We start from the raw sequence: 20,326 nt of genomic DNA, 5'->3' as shown, positions 1-20,326 counted from the left end.
AAGTTAATTTGAAATGATCATAACTAATCTATTAGTATTTAAGTGAAACTATGCAAACTATTTCACAAGTTGGTTACATAGAAATAGGGTACTGTTACTTGCTTTGTTTACACAGACAGAGTCAAGGCATTTGGATTTAACCTTTGTGGTAAATAGATAAACTTTTAATAAATAACTGAAAAAGCAACAAAGTTTAAGATTTGCATGTATAGATGAAGGATATTTTTTTTTATTCAATAGCAGGTCTTTTAAAAAAGTTTAAATCCACACAAACACACTTATTATATTATATTATATTATATTATATTATATTATATTATATACCAGATAACAAGCAGCTGGCATTGGTGTTAATTTTATTTCTAACCAGCATGGAAGCAGCTGACAAGACCAGACAAGCTGAACGCCATATGCATTGCTAACATGTAATCTCCACCTGCTTCGGTTGCAGTGCTGTTGCACCATTACCTATGAAAATGACTTCACATAATCCTTTGGTATTTCAATAAATAGGTATAATCACAGCATTTAAAACTGCCACTATATCTATTAAAAATCATTAAAAACTTTCACACGCAATCTTTTCAATTATGCATCCTGTCAATAAACTTTTACGTGCTAATCTTGTCACTTTTTTGGCGAAAGGTTCAGGAATGCTTCTTAAATATTCAAAGGATTTAACTAAATCTCACCTGCAGACAAGCTTTATGATCCTATAGAAGCTTAAGTACTAAAAGAAATAACCTTCATTATCGAGTTTTAAGACAAAATGGTGTTTTGGAATTTGCAGGTAATGATAAAATGACATTACAACCATTAATGGAAAGTACCTCTTAAGGATTTGTTTTAAAATACGATGAGAAAGAAAAAAAAACATTCAGAGGTTTATTTGCAGTACTTTTATGAAACCTTGGTAATATAAACACAGGTCAATGTTTTCAATATTGTTTTCACTTACACAGTATTTTTTAATAACTGAGAAAAAACTATGGTTTAAAAGAACGTTTTAATTCTAAAGTTGATTTTGGATGCCTTGGCTTGGTTCTTCTCAGTGTCTAATTTCCTTTTCAGAAATTTGTATTAAAATAAAGCAAGTTGGAACAAAGTGAATCCAAAATGAGCTATGATACAAATTAAAAGCAAAGCCTACGCAAAACAGAGCATGGAGTCCTAAAACCTCCTCAGTCCCATTTGTTTAAAAAGAACATTACCTCTCCCCCTCCCCGATTACATTGAAATGTGAAACATTAATACTAAAATATTTTTTAACATCGTTAATGTAGAATAAAATTTATGAAATATAATATTCTCCTCTCCTTTTCCAACATCCATTTTTCCTTCTTCTGGAGCTGCAGTCTTGTGGTCCATAAGATAGGATTAATTGTATCACCTGCAGGATACTCTCTCCCAAGGACAGGGAGCGAAGCCTGCCCACAGAGAAGGAAACCTGATCTCCTATGCCATCTTTGCCATTTGATACCTAGGTGGCTTTGGTGGCCCAGAGTGCCTATGCCCAGCTCAAGCTGACCATGCAGCCTCTTCTAGACCAGGATAGTCCACCTACATTAATCCATTCTCTGGTAACCTCTGGACTGGGCTATTGTACTGTAATGTGGGGCCAGACCCTCCAAGTGTTCCTATTCTCCAGGGATGTTCCAGATTTAGAGTTTCCCACTTTCTGATTTGATCCTGGAACATCCCACTTTCCCTTAGGATGTCCCTATTTTTGTTGGAGGGTATGGAGTTATCCGACACGACTCATCCGAAGGCAATCCTGCATAGGGAAGGTTTTTAAAAATGTTTAATGTTTTTGTATATGTTGGAAGTTGCCCAAAAAGATGCATGGGGTATATAAATAGTAAAATTATCATTATGGAATGGGACGTCCCTATTTTCATCGGAGAAATGTTGGAGGGGATGGCATGGATATTACAACTGCTGCTGAATGTGGTAGCTGGAGTATGAAAAGGGACTCCTGGTCGCTCACGTACAGCAAAAAAAATATTAAAAGAGTTGCACTAACAACCAGTGGTATTCTGGGCCTGATTCATGTGATGATAATATAAAGCCTTTAATGATTTGGGCCTCAAGTATCTTAAAGTATACCTGTTCCCATATCAGCCTTCCTGGCTGTTAAGACCTGTAAAGGAAGCCTTCTTGGTAGTCGCCTCAGAGAGCAAGATCTACGCTGCAGGGACCTGGAGAAGGGCTTATCTGGAGCGGCTTCAAAGCTTTGGAGTAGCCTCCCTTACTTCTACAGTATTTTCATTCATTCAACAGGTAAACACACACCTCTTTGCCCTGGATTGTGTGAAAGGAATGAAATGCATGGTATCATTTTATATCCACTTCTACTGCCTGTTTTATATGTGATTGTTCTTAATGTAATGATGCTGCTTGGTTTTTATCAAATGTTTAATTCTAATTGGGATTTAAATACCTGTTGTTTGCTGCCCTGCAACCCCTGGGTGAAGGGGTGGACAACAAATACATTCAATAAAATAATTTTCTCAACTGTTTGTAATTTGAATAAATGCTTAACTAGCTTCATTAAATAGATTTTATTCTCTACAGGAGAAAGACTATATAGCTCTGTTTTAGGATCTGGGATAAGTCTGTCAAGTACTTAGTGCATAAAATCTTATTTCAGTTCAGGAGTTTATAATAGATGATATTTTTGTAGGTCTCTGCTTTTACATAGGTGTGCTTTGGATACAAAGTTATTTTTTTAGAAAATAAATGTGAGGAATGAATATGTATCTAGGTTTCGCCTCCTAAAAGTAATATGAAAAAAAATGTAACAGACTGATAGACAGGCAGCACAGGAAATGTTTTTTTGCAAGCCATCACTGATCTGCAGCCAGAAACATACAGACTTGTGTGCGGTCATCACATGTCAAGCAGACAGGAAAGTATTTAAAATACTACATTAACAGATTTTACGGTAACAATTTAAGGACGTGATCCAATAACAGAAACTCTCAGCTACTTCCCCTGTCCTGGATCATTTTTCAGGATTAAAGACCTTGGCTTTAATTAACAAAATGTTTCCATTGCATACATAATTTGGTGCAACAACGTGACTTCTTAAGTCTAATGCATCTTATGAAAAAGGGAAAAAAGCTCTTAAAACACATTTAGCAGAGGAAACAAATGCATCTACAAAGACACTTTGTATTAATGGTGGGGAACCTTAGGTCATGGGGTGAAATGCGGACCTCCAGGTCCCTCTATCTGACCCTCAGATCTCTCCCCAGGCCACATCCCTCACTAGCCCTGCTTCTCACCCTCCATGTTTATGCCAGCTTGGAATGTCTCCTCAAACTGTAATCATGTCTCTTGCTTTTCTTGACGGACGCTAGGCAGGGTTGTGGGAGCGTATATAGCAGGCATAGGCAAACTCGGCCCTCCAGGTGTTTTGGGACTACAATTTCCATCATCCTTGACCACTGGTCCTGTTAGCTAGGGATCATGGGAGTTGTAGTTCCAAAACATCTGGAGGGCCGAGTTTGCTTATGCCTGGTGTATAGAAACTAGCCTCCCGTACAAAGGCAAATTTTATATATATATATATTTTTAATATAATCTTTACAGTGGTACCTCAGGTTAAGAACTTAATTCATTCTGGAGGTCCATTCTTAACCTGAAACTGTTCTTAACCTGAGGTACCACTTTAGCTAAAGGGGCCTCCTGCTGCCGCCATGCCACCGCCTTGTGGTTTCTGTTCTCATCCTGAAGCAAAGTTCTTAACCCGAGGTACTATTTCTTGGTTAGCGGAGTCTGTAACCTGAAGCGTCTGTAACCCGAGGTACCACTGTATTGGTGTTCCAAACTTCATACTTTTAGAGGGGAAAGAGCGTGAGATGAGCACAGAGATGAAAGGTATGAAGTGGAAAGTAGGGCAAGAGAAGCAAAGCACATTTACAAAGCATAGAATGTGGTCTCGCGAAAAGGAGGACAGAAAAGAACAATGAACCTGAAGACGAGATGCTAGATTTAGCTTCTATAAGACATAAAACACTTTTTTATTGAAATTTACTGAAATTAGATTTACCAGGAAACTTGAATACAGGTAAGTAGAGTACATTTTTACGTTTGATATTTTGTCTATGTGCTATGTGTAGTATTTCTAATGCCACAAAATTACTTGTTATGTTGCTATGAGAGTAATTGCCCTCTAATTCTTTATTTCCTTCTACAATTACACATCTGCCTACATATCCTAACATAACAGCAGGCTTTAATGGGTACCTTTGCTTGCTTTCTTCCCTGACATTTTCCACAATTTCCCTTCTTCCTACGTGCCAAGGTTTGATTAAGAAATTCTCAAAATCATGTGAATGGTCTACTTCTTCATCAGTGCAACGTTTACCACCTCACCTAAGTGCATATGTGGGTTTTCCAAATAGCGGGTCACAAATAAAGAACACAAAGTCAGAGATTTTTGTTTTAACTATCTCTGACGGTTAGGTCTCAGTTGCTCAGTTATTTAAATATAGTCATTCAGAATGCTGCAACTTCATTTGGAATTAATTATGCATAACATATTATGCTCTGGTACAAAGTATCTATACAATTTTTCTAGTGATTAGTCTAAAGCTGAAGGGCTCATTGGATTGGGTGTCAATCCAATCCCATACTTTCTATTTTCTAAGCATTTAGAGTCTGACAACAATGGTAGAAATCCAGAGGTTCTGGGAACAACAGACAGCTCTAGGTTTTGCATTCATGCACTATGGCTATTAAGAACATTGCTCCCCATATTTTGTTGGAAGCCGCCCTGAGTGGCTGGGGAAACCCAGCCAGATTGGCAGGGTATAAATAATAAATTATGTTTATGATTATGATCATTAGGTGGAGTGAAACAACCTCCTCAGATGTTGGGAATGGTGCCATTAGTCTCCTGGCTATTCCTCCACAGACCCTCAGTTATCCCCCTCTCTATTGGTAGACAGTGTTGTACATCCTACATGTGTTGTTTTAACCCACCTAAACAAACTTGCTGCTTCAGGTGCAGTGGGATATGCCAATCCATCATCACTGTCCAAACAAGTTAGCTTCTGCACATGGGATGGGAAGGTACCATCTTGTCCTTTGCTTCTGGCAGCAAAATGTTTTGGATTGGACTGGCTTGTTCCTAAGTGCATGGCTGGCTTGGTGGGACAGCAGCACTTACCCGACCTCCCGACCGACCACTGAATAACTGGTGCTTACTGGGAGGGGCAGGGCAGCAGGGACATCTGCTACTTCCTAATTGGCACCTCCATTTTCCCTCTCTTAAACTGTCACTATAGTTATAAGTAATACTCAAGTTTTGTGTATAAGTGTGCTTGTTTTTGTAACTGAATCCAGTCCTTAATTCTACTGCAGTGGGATTTGTTAATGTTGCATTTAAAGCACTCCATTGCCAGTTTCTTATTTTATTGCATTTAACGTTCAATATTGTTTCTGGATAAAAATCAGTGGTGACAGTTGCATACACTTTTGGAGAAGTACTAGCACTGTGATCGTGAACTTGGTAGTAAGCCCCACTGAATTCAATTAAGCTGACTTCCAAATAAGAATACTTAAGATTACAACCTCTGAGACATAACTAAGCAGAATACTCCAGGGAAAGAGCTCTGTGTTCATTACTCAACATGTATACATTTTGCCCACTGAAAATGAAACATTTGCCACATACCGGTAATTGTGGATCCAAAAAACGAGCACAAAGTAGATAAGGTGATTTTAAGGTGATTTATAAGACCATATTTTATTGGCAAGAGAGTGTACAAAATTTCCAGCTTCTGCAAAAAATTGTACACTCTCACTCACTAACAACTAATCCAAAGAAAGGTATCAACTTACCCACTTTGTCTTACTGAAATGGCCAAGCCAAATAAGGAATTCATTCCAGAAGCTTCACTCTTGAATAAGAACAAGCCAACTAAACCAGAGCAATTGCTGTATAAATGCAGTAAGTGAAGGTAGTGTCAACACAGGCATATGAGGTGTGACTCAAGAAGAATGTTCATTTTTTTGGATAAACCACTCCTAAGAACAAGAGACCTGTTCAGTAGTTCCAAAGGCTCCTTCCCTTATTTCAATTTCAGCAAATCAACCAAACAACATCAAACATACAGCTGAGAGATCAAAGATCAGTGTAAACAAAGCCAAGGCAAGTTGGATCTTTATCTAGAGGAATCCACTTGCGGTGAGTTGGCCTACCTATTTTTACTTATTTTAAGACAAATTTCCAAAGGAATCTCACGAGACAGGAAATTAATAAGACATACCACACTCAGTCTGCTCTGTTGGGGTTAAATGTATATTTATTTTACCCTCCTCCAAGATATTCACAGCTCTAAAGTGTAAATTGAACAAGGAACTAATAAAAATCTAAATAGTGTTTCTAACATCTGACAGAGATACGACATAATTGAATGCCAATGTGCTTGTTGTCTCCACACATATTTCCATGACGAAAACTTTCCAGCATGTGTTGGGGGGGGGCGGGGCAGGCTGAGAACTATAGTAAAAAGCAGCCATTGACTACAGCGAGACTAATAAACAGACTTTACTGGAAAGCAGCTACTGCATATTGCATGAACATGAATAATCATTTACATTCCACTGATAATAAACTGGCAATAGTAGTAACGCAGATGGAACAGCACATTTCAACCAATGATCGGCCCTCAAATAGCAGCATTATTCCATTCCTCCTATGTTACATTTGCATCCTGCCCCTTCTCTAAGAAGTTCAAAGCATTAGACAAAAGAGATATCCCTTTTTTTCCTGATAGGCTGTAAAAGCTGATAGAATCCACCTGATTCAAACAGAAATCGAACATCTTTTTGCCTCTCTCACTCCCCAGCTTGCTGGTTTGCTTCTGGTCCACACTACTGCAACCTTTCTAACTAACCATGAGTTGGGGAAGGGGATCCACCCATTTGCTGCCTCATACAGAACCTCTTTCCTTTATTTCTCCTAAAGGTCCATCACCCAGGCAATGATCTCATCAGGAAGCTAGCCTGGCTTGGACTGGGGACACGTGGCTCCAAATGAGGCTAGATTTGGGTGATCTCTCGGCCTAGCAGTGGATGCATTTTGGCTGCTTATTCTATAAACTAGCTTCATCTGTATACTTGCAACATGGAAGAGCTGCAAGACCCCATTCATGTATATTTACTAAATTATATGCCGCACAAAGGAAATAAGCTAATGAAGATGTCAAACATTATTCTAATATTAAAAGCAGAAATGCAATTTCCATGACTAAAAAGACGAAAATAATTGAGAGAGATATGGAATGTTGGAAGAGGAAGTATGAAACCTGCAAACAATTAGTTTCTGAAGTACATTGTTGCTTAAGTTCTGCTGGGGAAGGTGTGATACTTTTGTTACACACACAAAGAAATGGTGAAGGAAGGAAGGAAGGAAGGAAGGAAGGAAGGAAGGAAGGAAGGAAGGAAGGAAGCTTACCATAGCTTTGTATATAGCCTGACCCTGAACCACAGAAACTGTGGCTCTATTATTACTGACCCTGAATTGAAGGTTCTATCTGTTGTTAAGGATCACATGCAGTACTTCCTCTTAGTATGTTTTCATGACTCTCTTTCCATTTGTGTAATCTGCAGACAAGACAAGATTCTTGTAGAAGTGAGATCTGCCAGATATGTGCTCATGCTCTGGGCTTCCTGGTCCAGAGTTGAACTGCCAGAGTAGAACCAGCTTGTTCGATGGTGGAGATTGTTATTCCTTCATTGAGGAAGGTTGTGCCCAGGCTTTCCTGCATGAGACCAACCATCTGACTAGTACCACTTCATATGCATGAAGGATACGGCTAATGGCTGCTAGTCATGAGATCCCAGATCAGAGACACCATGCTTCTGAATTCTAGTGGGAACAGCAGTAGGAAAGCTCTATTGCATCTGGTTGGCCACTGTGGATGCTGATGCTTTTACTTTGATCCAGCAGGGCTTTTCTTATGCTCTGAATCGAACTTCTAAAATTGAAAGCATCTTGGCAGACATAGTGGTTGAATGGCACTGGGAGAGAGGCAGGGAAAGCAGAACCTTATTAATCCAGTTATTGAACCTCCAAGCAGCATTCAGGACTATCAACCATGGTACCTTCCTGTAAGTGAAAGAGAGAGGGAGGCACTATGTTCCAATAGCTCCAGCGATTCCTGGAAGATAAAGCCCAGGTGGTGGTCCTGGAAAGGGTAATTTGGTGCCACAGTGGTCCACCTTATCTCCTGTGTTGTTTAACATTTACATGAAGCTGCTAGGCAAAGTCATGCAGAGCTTTATAGCAAGGTATCAACAGAATGCTGATTATATGCAGCTCTCTCTCTCTCTCTCTCTCTCTCTCTCTCTCTCTCTCTCTCTCTCTCTGTCCTCAGTTATTATTTACAGTGAAGTCTGGTTACTAGCAGATTCTACGCTTTCTCTTTTTAGACAACGAATGAGAGGCAGGTATATAGTAATTACAGGAAGAATACCTGGCTACTGATTGCACTCAAAGCAAGGAAAGACATGAAAAGAATGCCAAGAGGATACTTGCCTTAGGGCGGGAGCTCCCCTCAAGCCAGTTGACATTTTTACAAGGTTGTTAAAGCTGCTCTGGGGCAGACTGTGTCAAGAGAAAAGGAGGGAGTCAAAACGCTCTTGTTCTGGGGACCTGGCTTCTGTTGCCAGACTTCAGATGAGGGAGAGCAGGAACATAACATAGAAATGAACTGCTGTGAGGAAGCTGGCCAAAAGAGGCCCATACCGATAACATCATAGCGTATCTGGGAATACTCATCCTCTCCTCACACCCCAATCCTACCCACCTTTATCTGGAAGTAAGTCTCATGGCTATCAGTGGAGCTTACTACCAAGTAAATGTACTTATGACTGCAGCCAACAGTGTGCGGGGCGGGGGGGGGGGAGACCCTACAGTTCTAAAATGTTGGCATTTTTATGGCTGTTGCAATGATGTCCAAAATAAATGCTTTCCAAGCATAGCTAGACACCCACAAAACAGGCAATATGATTGTTGTGCCAAACTTATGAATGTGGCCATAACTGTTGTGAAGATAGGGAATAGATGCATTCCACAGCTTTCAGGTTGAGTGGAGGCCAGCCAAGGAACTATTTTCCTAACGTTTCAGAACCAAAATTGGGGGAAATGGGACACCTGAATGCAGCCCAGCTCACTTTGATCTTAGAATTGAATCTGATTAAGTATTTAAATTATATTCAAGTGTATATTCAAGCAAACAAGGTTCAGATTCTCTTTTGAATATTGCTTTCTTCTCCCCTCTACCTAGTGAAACAGACCATTCTGCAACCACATATATTAACTCGGCGAAAAGAAAATTATCGAAGCAATCTGACCAAATTGGACAGCAGGTTCTGTCTACATCTAGCAATAATGCAAATGAAGGACTATACAGTTAGCAATATTTTTTAAAACCCTCTCATTTATCATTACAGCTAAACATCTAAAATATGTATCCTAGCGTCTTTGTGTCAATTATTTATGATTTTCAGATGTGAAGGGTAATGCCTTTCTAAGAATGATTCAATATACCGCCGTATTTTTACATCTATAAGACGTCCCCATGTATAAGATGCCCCCTGTTTTGGGGGACTCAGATTTAAGAAAAAAGGGGGAGATGGCCCCGTGTATAAGACACCCCCTAATTTTTGACATTTTTTGGGGGGGACCTAGTCTTATACACAGAAAAATATGGTATATTTTTTAAAAAATCACTGGGTAACTGGAGGCTTCACATGGAAGACAGTGAGTTGAATGCATGATCGCTAACATTAAGACATTAATATGCTGAGTATTAAAATCTAGGAGAGAGACTCTTCTCATGTCCAGCTGAACCTCATGCTGGAACATGCCAGGAGAGCTTTTCCGTGGCCACACCCAAGATTCAGAACTCACTGCCTGGGGAGAGTTGCTTTGCCCCCTCTCTGTTAGCCTTCCAATATCCCACTAAAACATTTTTATTCCAGGAAGCTTTTAATCTACTTCAGACGTGAGTTTAGTTGCTATTTTTTTTATCTATTTACGCTGCTCAAGAGGTTGCTGCTTTATATTTGTGTGTGTTACAGCTGTTGCTGTTTTATGGCTCCTTCTCTTATTTTTATTGTTATGTTGTTTGCCTTTCAGCTGTTAATATTGTTACTGTAATCCGCCTTGAGCATCCATTACCACTGGAAAGGTGGTGTGTAAAGTATTGAATTAATTAATTAATTTAAAATGGATGAACAAACATAGATAAATGCAGAAGGTAATCGCGACAAGTTTTGGCAAGAATGAAAATCCAATTCCTTCAATAAAACTTATTTTAAATATAAATATATTTCTGGGCTTATATAGCAAAACACAGCTACTGCAGTTATATTTGAAAGGTGTGGTAATGGACCTTACCAGTTGTGCCCCTGTGAGCAGCCCAGGCTGTTATAAAGCACAATACTGACTTGAGCAAAGAAGGGGCACAAATGGGGGGGAAACTGGAAGCAATTTATAAATACAAGCCCCAGTAAATAAAGCTCACAAAGCTGGTACATTACAACCTACTAGGCTAAAATTTGGTATAGCACTGACTGGTCTGCATCACTGCTGCTGTAGCTGTATCAGTGCATCCTGCACAATGAGTCCCCAATCCAATAGTCATCTACAACTTTAGAACAAATAAGGCACACTCTCCTACTTTATACTTTATCTTGTCAGAATTCTCCTTTCTGAGATATATATATCTATTCAATAATTCATTTATTAAATTTCTATCCCGCTCTGCCTTTCGAAGGAGCCCAGATAGTCAAACAACAATAGAAGACCTTGAAAACACATTGAAAACTAAGATTCTATTCCACCTACCCTTTGCCATAACTTAACTATGAGACTCATTTTGTACACACACCGCAACACCCACACAATAGATCCACTATATATTTTGAAGCTGCCATTTCTTTTTACCTGTAGGTTTTCATTCTCTGTTATTTCTGGCTAAAGGATCTCTAGTACCTGAGCTAAGATCATTCTCTTTTTGACACACCAGAGAGCTGCTGCTGTAATGAAATGAGTAGTCCATTTCCTATCTCTATTGCAGGTGATAAAACGTCTCAACATGAATTCAAATTTTCATTCATAAGATTTCAAACAGGTGATATTCAGCCTATTTTTGAGAGGATATGGTTTGGCTCATGCTGTAAGTCCTTTGGGACTATTTACTTCAGGTACTGTATTTATATACTGTACTGCTTAAGATTCAGAATTTCTAAGTAGTGTACATAAAATGTTTTATACACACATACACACCTTACTCCCAGGTAAGTGGGGGTAAGATTGCAGCCCAAGTCATATTCAAGAGTAAACCCACGAAATCAATGGACCTTCAACAATGGCTTCAGTCACATCTCACCCTGTATTTTAAAACGACTTAGACAGTACAGTGGTACCTCAGGTTGAGTACTTAATTCGTTCTGGAGGCCTGTTCTTAACCTGAAACTGTTCTTAACCTGAAGCACCACTTTAGCTAATGGGGCCTCTTGCTGCCGCTGCGCCGCCGGAGCATGATTTCTGTTCTCATGCTGAAGCAAAGTTCTTAACCCGACGTACTATTTCTGGGTTAGCGGAGTCTGTAACCTGAAGCGTATGTAACCCGAGGTACCACTGTACTGAACTTGTGAACACCAAAATGTCACAGAGAAAGTGTTGCTGGGAGCACGCGTTAATGTCTGACAAGTGAGATGACAGTTATGAACTATCACATCATATACCATAATCAAGACACCTAAAATTATTTATGATTTTATATTAGATAGGTTTCAAAGAAGTAATCAGGTCATACCATACTTCAACTGAATAGTTAAATACAGACTGAAATATCCATTTTAAGTTTACTATATCAAACATACATTTTGTCTTCACATCAATCTTCTTGTGCTTGAAAAGGAATTTATTTTATCCTTCCCTCAACTCAAAGCAGCTCCTGCTTATGCAAAACAAGACAAGGTGTTACATGTACTTGATGTGTCCACAGCTGTAAAGGTCAATGAAGGTGCAGATCTTTTTAGGGCAGTAGTTATATTCACTAATTTTGACACTAGGGAATGCTTCAAAATTAGCATATTTAATGCTGCTGATTTACCAGAAATATATTCATCTAACCCAGAGCCGACCTGACCATGAGGCAGGGTGAAGCGCTCACCTAAGGTGGCAGAAGTGCAAGAGATGGTGCTCCGCCCTCCGCGCCCCCCCCCCACTGCCAGTGAGAGGGTTTTCTGCCGTGCAATTCCTGTGTGCCACAATGCCAATCGGCTTCCCTGTCCAGAGGAAAAGCTGAGTGGTAATGCTTGGGGGAAAGCCCCAAGTCCAGTTTGGCAAGAGCCGGGGCACAGTGGAAGTGGTAGGGGTGGGGTGCACTGGCAGCGAGAGGAGGAGGAGGCAGGAGGCAGCAATTCCACGGGCCACCCCTGATCTCACTCACTCTTCCTACAATGCTATTCAGTGCCCTTCAGTTCGCCCAGGACCCTGCCTCCTATTGCCATTTAACTGCTTATTATGGCACCAAGTGAGATTTTGTTTATGGGAGCCTATGACATCATCATCATCATCAGACCTAGCTTTGCTACACTACTGGCAGAACAGGATGTGTCACCACAGCCAGTCAAATTAAGTGGGAAATTAAATTGGCAAGTTAAATTTTAAAGAGAGCCGAAAATAAGTAGAAAGATGAGCAAAAGGCCATTAAAAAAAATATGCTTGGAAAAAATGTCAAAACATCACTTTTCAGTACTTTCAAATGCTGGTATTTACCATGCCAGGTTAAAGTCTAAGGCTTTGTGTGAACTTAATCTCAAATAAGAAGTCCCCCCCCCCCATATATCAGAATACGAATATTTCAATATTTGGAAGTTGAGTAAGTTTTACTAATGTTTTGCTCTTTAAAAGGGTGGGTGGAAACAACCACCATGATCTCTTTCTCTCCTGTATTTAAACACAATTGGAAAGGCACTGGTTTCTGCCATAGCATATTATTATTATTATTATTATTATTATTATTATTATTATTATTATTATTTAATCCCACTAAATTTATCAAAATCCCAAAGTTATTATCAACTTCATGTTGCAATCATTGCTTGCTTATGGTGGCAGTCCAAGAGATTTGAGGTGTACCCAAATTGTACATCTTGTTTGTTGCCTTCTAAGAATCCTCAACAACCCCAGTGGAATTAACTGGTAGAACAGGGATCAGATATAACAGAAGTCTCAAGGACACCGCCTCCCACTGCATCTCCCTCAGTAAATAAAACTGTGTGATGTTCTCTGCTTGTCTGGTGTCAGGGCAGGGAGGCTCTGAGCATACCAGACCACAAGTGGCTTGCAATAAAACAGACACTGCAATCAGTTATGTGTGGTGCTAGAACAGGCAGCCTCTGAGCATAATCAGAGTGCATTGCCAAAAGGAAAAAGATAAGCAGCCATGAAGCTGCCTGTCTCCCAAGACAGACAGATGCCAACAACAAGGGAAGACTTTGGATATACACGGAGGGTTGTATCAGTCGATATCAGTCATACTCAGAGTTGACCCACTGAAATTAGTACAGTGGTACGTACCTTGGTTTAAGAACAGCTTAGTTTATTAACAACTTGGATTAAGAACGCTGCAAACCCAGAAGTAGGTGTTTTGGTTTGTGAACTTTGCCTTGGAAGCAGAACATGTTGAGTGTGTTCTATTTGTAAACTGAGTCCCCTGATGCTATGGGAAAGCACGCCTTGGTTTTAGAACGCTTTGGTTTAAGAACGGACTTCCAGAACAGATTAAGTTTGTAAACCAAGGTACCACTGTACATACAGCTAACCCAGGACCATGAATTTCAATTGGTCTACTCTGTGTCAGCGTTAGTTTGGATGCAGCCCAGATTCCGGTATATCCGTAAACTTGCAGCAGGGTGTGGGGAGCACAGAGGGCATTTAGAAAGGTGTGAGCAAAGGAACAAATGAGCACTAGCCACAGAGGACGTATCTCTGCATGTACAGATGACAATAATTTAACAACTGCTCATGCTACCTGCATAGCTTGCAGGTGTGGACACTTGCAAGGCAATGGCTTTTAGAAAAACCCCAACCACAGTGTTTCAAAGGCCGAAGTCTGCACACAGACTTAGACTTTCACTTGGCATGGTAAATACCAGCTGTTACCACATGGGGGTGCACTCGTAAGAACGATTTGTCCTCTGACATGAGTGACGAGCTAGAATAATCTCATGATGACTTTTCCAAGTCAAAAGTAAACACAGGGACCCTGCTCTAATCAGAGCTCCCGACAGTTTAATTTTGTTTTGGGGTTGTTGTTTTTTGCAAAAGTCACCTCTTTTTACAGTGGGTGGTAATGACACAGAATGAAGATTGCTCAGCGGCACTCAAGCCCAAGTTAACACTGCTGTAAATTGTTTGACAGTTTAATCCAAGTTTAAGAACTACATGTTGTTCTGGCATAGAATTTTACTAACTGACTCTGGGCCACATACCTTCAGTTTTAATCCAAGCAGGGCAGTACCTACCAAGTATACAAGGCTCAGCCCAAGCATTCCAATTCCAAACATTACATTATAGCTATGGTTTTATGACACCTACTGCTAACTCTAATTGGCTTGTAGGTTAGGGCAATATGTCATATAGCACTTCATTAGTTATGAGCCTCTAGCCATTAAGTATGGGAACCATAATAATTTAATGTGGAAAGCTTTGTAGGTGAAAGTGAGTACTATTTTAATCCCTTTTTTATTATCACATTCCTATCCTCTACAAAACAAAACAAAAGTCTGCCTCCAGCTATTTCCCCAAATTTCTTATGCTCAAAAAAAGCCTAATAGCAACATCCTCCACTTTCATTCATGTTTGCGTACACATTCATTTAAAAACACAGTGGCAAAACTAAGGCTATAGTGTCCATAAATCCGCAAAGGCCAAATGAACCAAGGAATGTTAAGAAACTTCTATAGTTATCAGTTTTGGAAATTCTTCCTTTGAGAATTATTCCTGAGTTTTGGCGGGGGGCTCTGGGGAAGTAGGATCCATACTTACGCATTGAGACAGGCAACACTGTGAGTGGGTCACCAGAACAAGTGGGTCCCACACAACGAAAGCTCATCATAAAAAGTTTCAAAAGATTCCCTTGTTTGCAAGCACAAAAGGTACAACAACTGGTAAGGATACTTTTCCACACTAAACTGGTACACATAAGGTGAAAGAGCAGCCAGATTGTACACAAACATGTAATCCGCACGTCCAGTTTGTCATAGCACTAAATGCTGATGCCAAAGCGCCTGTAAGGAATATTAAACTGCACTTCTGATATTAACATACTATTCAGAGGCAACACAGTCAGGGGGGGGGAGCCATCTAAGAATTGTACATTCCATCCTTCACCTGTAGCACTGACAGTTCAATCTCTGGCATTTCCAGGTAGAGTTGGGAAAGAATACTGTCTGAAATCCTGGAAGGCTGCTGCCAATCAGTGTAGAGAAAACTGATATAGATAGCCTCCTGTTCATTACAGGGGATAGGTCTCTGTGGGCATTAATGACTGTGGTCAAAACTGTCTTAGAAGCCCTCTTTAGTACTGGACAGAGATTTTTCCTTCTGTCATTGAAGCAATCCTGCTTGATCTCTACCCAACTGGGAGAAAGGAAGCATTCAGAAAGGTGCTACATGACACCATGGCATCAACAGAAGCATATAAAGAAAGAAGGTTAAAAGCTGGAAAGAAATAATGAGGGGGAAAACCTAGTAAGATAAACCCATGGTTTTCAGGGGGGGGGTTAAAGACGATGAGGCACATGAACGCACCAGGGAGGCCACTAGCCCATCTAGTCCAACATCATCAACTCTGATTGGCAGTTAAAAAAAAAAAACGGTAAAGGACCACTGACAGTTAAGTCCAGTTGCAGATGGCTCTGGGGTTGCGGCGCTCATCTCGCTTTACAGGCCAAGGGAGCCAGCATTTGTCCGCAGACAGTTTTTCCGTGTCATGTGGCCAGAATGACTAAGCTGCTTCTGGCGCAACGGAACACCGAAACCAGAACAACACACGGAAACACCATTTTCCTTCACACCGGAGCAGTACCTATTTATCTACTAGCACTTTCTGGGCGTGCTTTCAAACTGCTAGGTTGGCAGGAGCTGGGACCGAGCAACGGGAGGTCACTCCATTGCAGGGATTCGATCCGCCGACCTTCTGATCGACAAGCCCAAGAGGCTCAGTGGTTTAGACCACAGCGCCACCCGCATCCCTTTGATTGGCAGTAGCTTTCCCAAATTCTCAGGTGGAAAGGTCCTCCCCATTATCTGCTCTCTGATCTTTTAACTGGAGATCCTAGGCTGTTCTTCAGCGAAGCAGGTGTTCCACCACTGACCTATGGCCCCTGGTTTAGCATTATTCAGAAGTTAGCTTCTCAATAAAAATTGAGAGAGAGAGTTGCCAAAGTCAGTTGTCATCAGAATTTGGAAGGGTTCATCAGAAGGTTAAGGCAAGAAATTATCTTCAGCATCTCCAAAAATGGCACAGTAGGCCACAGAAGTCCTTCTATGATCAGGACTGTGGGATACAGCAGATTTTCAAAAAAATGCATGTCATAACATTAAATAGACAAGGAAGCCTCTGTGCCACTATATGAAATTACGAAGGACAGCATAATTTACTGGGTGCTGGGGGAAGGGAGAGACAGCTCTCTGGATAAAGCCAAGAGGAAACAGCTTTTAAAAAGGAAGGCATGTTCTATAATCAGTCTAAATGCTGATGGACTCAGTAAGGAGACCAATTTTTTAATGCTGCTTTTTAAAAAAAAAGAGAAAGAAGACTGCAGTTTTAAATGGAAAACTACTGAATGTCTAACTTGGGGACTGCACACTAGACCTAAGGAAAATAAACAGTGAACGTTTTCTTTATAGTATAATGATATGAATTTACTTAAACAATTGGAGGAGAAAGAGGATAATGTTTCAGTTAAAACTTTCTTCAGATAAATCATCTGTGAATGAATTTATCACACCATCTGTTGAAAATAAATCATGTACTCCTGAAGGCCACATAGGAAACTATAGTCATAACCTGGGAGTTTTCCCTCCAAATAACATTTTTTTCTGATCTTTTATCCTTACTATACCATTTAAAGCACTAGATTTGCAGGGAACATCTGTTTGAACATGTGAGTAAAAAAAAAAAGTGACTTGTGTGTGCTATTATGAAAATCTTTCCTGAAAAGTAAGCAAGTTTTTAGCGTCCCATCTTAAACATATACACCTATAATTTGTTTGAGTAATGCATTTCCCAACAATTTCTTGATCACAGAAAACACACACAAGAATATGCTGGATTTCACTTTGAGACAAATTATAACATGGAAGTGGGACTCTATTTGTTCCCTAGTAGGGACTTCCTCTGAAGATGGTTTGGAAACTTCAGCTGGCACCGAATTCGGTGGTCAGGTTGCTCACTTGGGCAAGAGAGTTTGAGCATATTAAACTGACCCTGGTCCTACTGCACTGGCTGCCAATTACCGTATTTTTCGCTCCATAGGGCACACTGAACCATAGGGCGCACCTAGTTTTTAGGGGGGGAAATAAAGAAAAAAAATTTATTACCCCCCCCCCCAGCCCCAAAGAGTAAAGAAGCCAAGACATCCAGCGGGATCCATCCGCAAGCGTTGCACTCCCCGGGCTGCGGGCTGCAGGCTGCTATCCGCAAGCCTTCGGAGCCCGGTGGGAACTCCCGCCGCACTCCAAAGGCTTGTGGATAGCTTCCTGAAGCCTGGAGAGCGAGAGGGGTCGGTGCGCACCGACCCCTCTCGCTCTCCAGGCTTCAGGAAAAGCCTGCATTCGCTCCATAGGACGCACACACATTTCCCCTTCATTTTTGGAGGGGGAAAAGTGCGTCCTATAGAGCGAAAAATGCGGTAGTTTCTTGGCCCAATTCAAAGTGCTGGTTTTGACCCATAAATCCTTAAACGGCTCACAATACCTCAAGGACAGTCTCCCCCCCCCCCATGTGAACCAACCCAGACTCTGCTTTCATAAACTGAGGCCCTTCTTCATGTGCCTCCTCCACGAGAGGAGGGTGGCAACAAGAGAATGGGCCTTTTCTGTTCTCCAATTGTGGAATGCTCTCCCCATGGAGGTTCGTCTGGCGCCTTCATTACATATCTTTAGGCACCAGGGGAAAACTTTTCTCTTCAACCAGAATAATTAACATTCTGTGGCTCTTTACGTGTGTTTGTGATAGGGAGGTTATTGGTTTGTTTTTGTTTTATTATGCATTTTGTATTATAGAAATTCAACTGTTAAACTAAATGGTTAAACTAATAGCAAATTCAATTGTTAAATTATGATTGTGTTGTAGTCAAAATGGAGCTATTAAGAAACAACAGGATACACCACATACTCAAGGGCACCACAATGGATGCAGAAGTAAAAAATATTTGGGGTGGGGGATGGAAGGGGACAAATCTTCATCTTTCTCCTGAATTGCTTTGCTAATAAAAGCAGAAGAGGTACTGTCACCAAACTGAAGCAACAGACTGTTTTGGGAAAACTTTCATTTGGGAGAAAGATGAACTCAAAAGAACAGCAATGACTTATACGACCATCTGAGATCGTAGGTTTGATGGCAACTTCCCTCAAAACATGCAAGTGTAAGAAGTATGGATGAACTGCAAAGAAAAAGTAAGAGGGGAAATCCGGCTATAAAAATGTAGATTCTCTCCATTCTCACTTCCAAAATTTTGTTGTTTTTTTATTGTGGTCACTGCATTTTGACTGTAACACTTTCGCCTTCCCGTGCTTCCACTTACTTTCCCCCTGATCTTGTCATCTCCATCAAAAATATTTCTTGGATTGCCTAATGGGCCTTGTCAGGCCACTTACCTTTTTTTGAAGAACATTGATTTTTCTTTCTTTGACTTCTAACATGTCTTTCATATCTCGAATTTCTCCAGCCAGAGTTCCCTTTTCTTCTGTGAGGTCCTGCAGTTGTTTGGTTTTTTTATTAAGAAAACTTTCTTTTTCTTCTAAACGTAATCTCAAGGCATCAACCTATAATAAAATACGAACATTTGGGAGTGTTAATAGATTTTAAAAATGCCATTATATTGTGATTAAGTTGTGTTTGTTTGTTTGTTTGTTTAAAATATTTACAAGACACATTTTAGGCTGTGGTTTCCATACAGTGTTATAGGTTGCTGAGCACTTACCATCCTAATCCTAACAAAAAAAAAAATTTCCTTCCAGTAGCACCTTAAAGACCAACTAAGTTAGTTCTTGGTAACTTAGTTGGTCTTTAAGGTGCTACTGGAAGGGAAAAAAAATTTTTGTTTTGACTATGGCAGACCAACACGGCTACCTATCTGTAACATCCTAATCCTGTAGTTCTCTGCGTTTTTTTTATTTGAAAAAAAATATGCAAATCATGTTTGGGAGGGCATAGGAATGAGGGACAAATGCAACTGAGTGCTCCTTTAAAGGTAAACCTGCCTAATGCACACTTGTCTGAACAATACATGAACTGAACATAGGAATCCTTCAAAATTACACTTCTCTGAATTTTGCAATGCAGTTCTCCAGTCACTTTCCCAAGGTCACCCAGTGAGCTTTTAGGCTAAGTGGGGATTTGAACCCTAGTTCAACACTCTAACTCAGCTGCAATACGTGAGGTGGGTGTAACTATATCACTGCCCTCTCAGTTGCAACGATTGTGGAGGGGCAACAATGAGAGAATCACCAGGTCTCACCCTGCCCCTTCCCAGGCCTGTTAAGTGTCAACATTTCTGCAGCTAGGAGGGCAGCACCATTGCAGCACCCCGATTTCACGTGCCACAGCTGTCCTAACTACATATTAATACTACCTTGATCTTTTAAAACACAGAAAAGCACAATCAGGTGAGAATATTCACATTAATTATTGCTTATTGGTTTGAAAGCAGCATATTTCAAGGGGTGGGAGAGATGTGTGAAGCCTTATTTATTCCATGTTCCGTTGCAAGTTTTGTGATGCTAAACTTGCTCTGAACAAAAAGCTCTCCAAATCTATTTCTGAAAGTCAATTTGGGACTAATTTGGATGATCTATTAGATCTCATGATGCATGTTTCTTCCTGTTCTTGAAATGGCTGAGTTCATTTCCTCATACACTGGGGGAAAGATGTACACTGAGTTCAATGACATTTAGATATTTTCTTTTTATTACATGATTCTGGATAAGAATATCATCAGTGAATAAAAATTAATGCTTCATTATTATGAGAACAGGCAAGAGGGAAGAGTCATTTTGAATAGT

General features: G+C 40.3%; 1 protein-coding gene across 12 annotated transcripts in view; it reads right to left on the bottom strand.

The window, feature by feature from the left end:
* The window catches only part of ERC2 (ELKS/RAB6-interacting/CAST family member 2), a 512,280-nt gene that overhangs the window by 302,969 nt on the left and 188,985 nt on the right, over positions 1-20,326 (bottom strand). For all 12 annotated transcript variants that reach the window (XM_083602952.1, XM_083602957.1, XM_083602950.1 and 9 more), the window contains one exon: positions 18,920-19,087. In XM_083602952.1, coding sequence (XP_083459078.1) covers positions 18,920-19,087 — 168 coding nt within the window. The remainder of the gene's footprint in view (positions 1-18,919; positions 19,088-20,326) is intronic.

The sequence above is a fragment of the Podarcis filfolensis genome (genome assembly GCF_964270895.1).
Source record: "Podarcis filfolensis genome assembly, chromosome: 2".
Taxonomy (NCBI): Eukaryota; Metazoa; Chordata; class Lepidosauria; order Squamata; family Lacertidae; genus Podarcis; species Podarcis filfolensis.
Note: the sequence above shows the minus strand (reverse complement) of the source record. Positions and strands in the feature narration are given on the sequence as shown.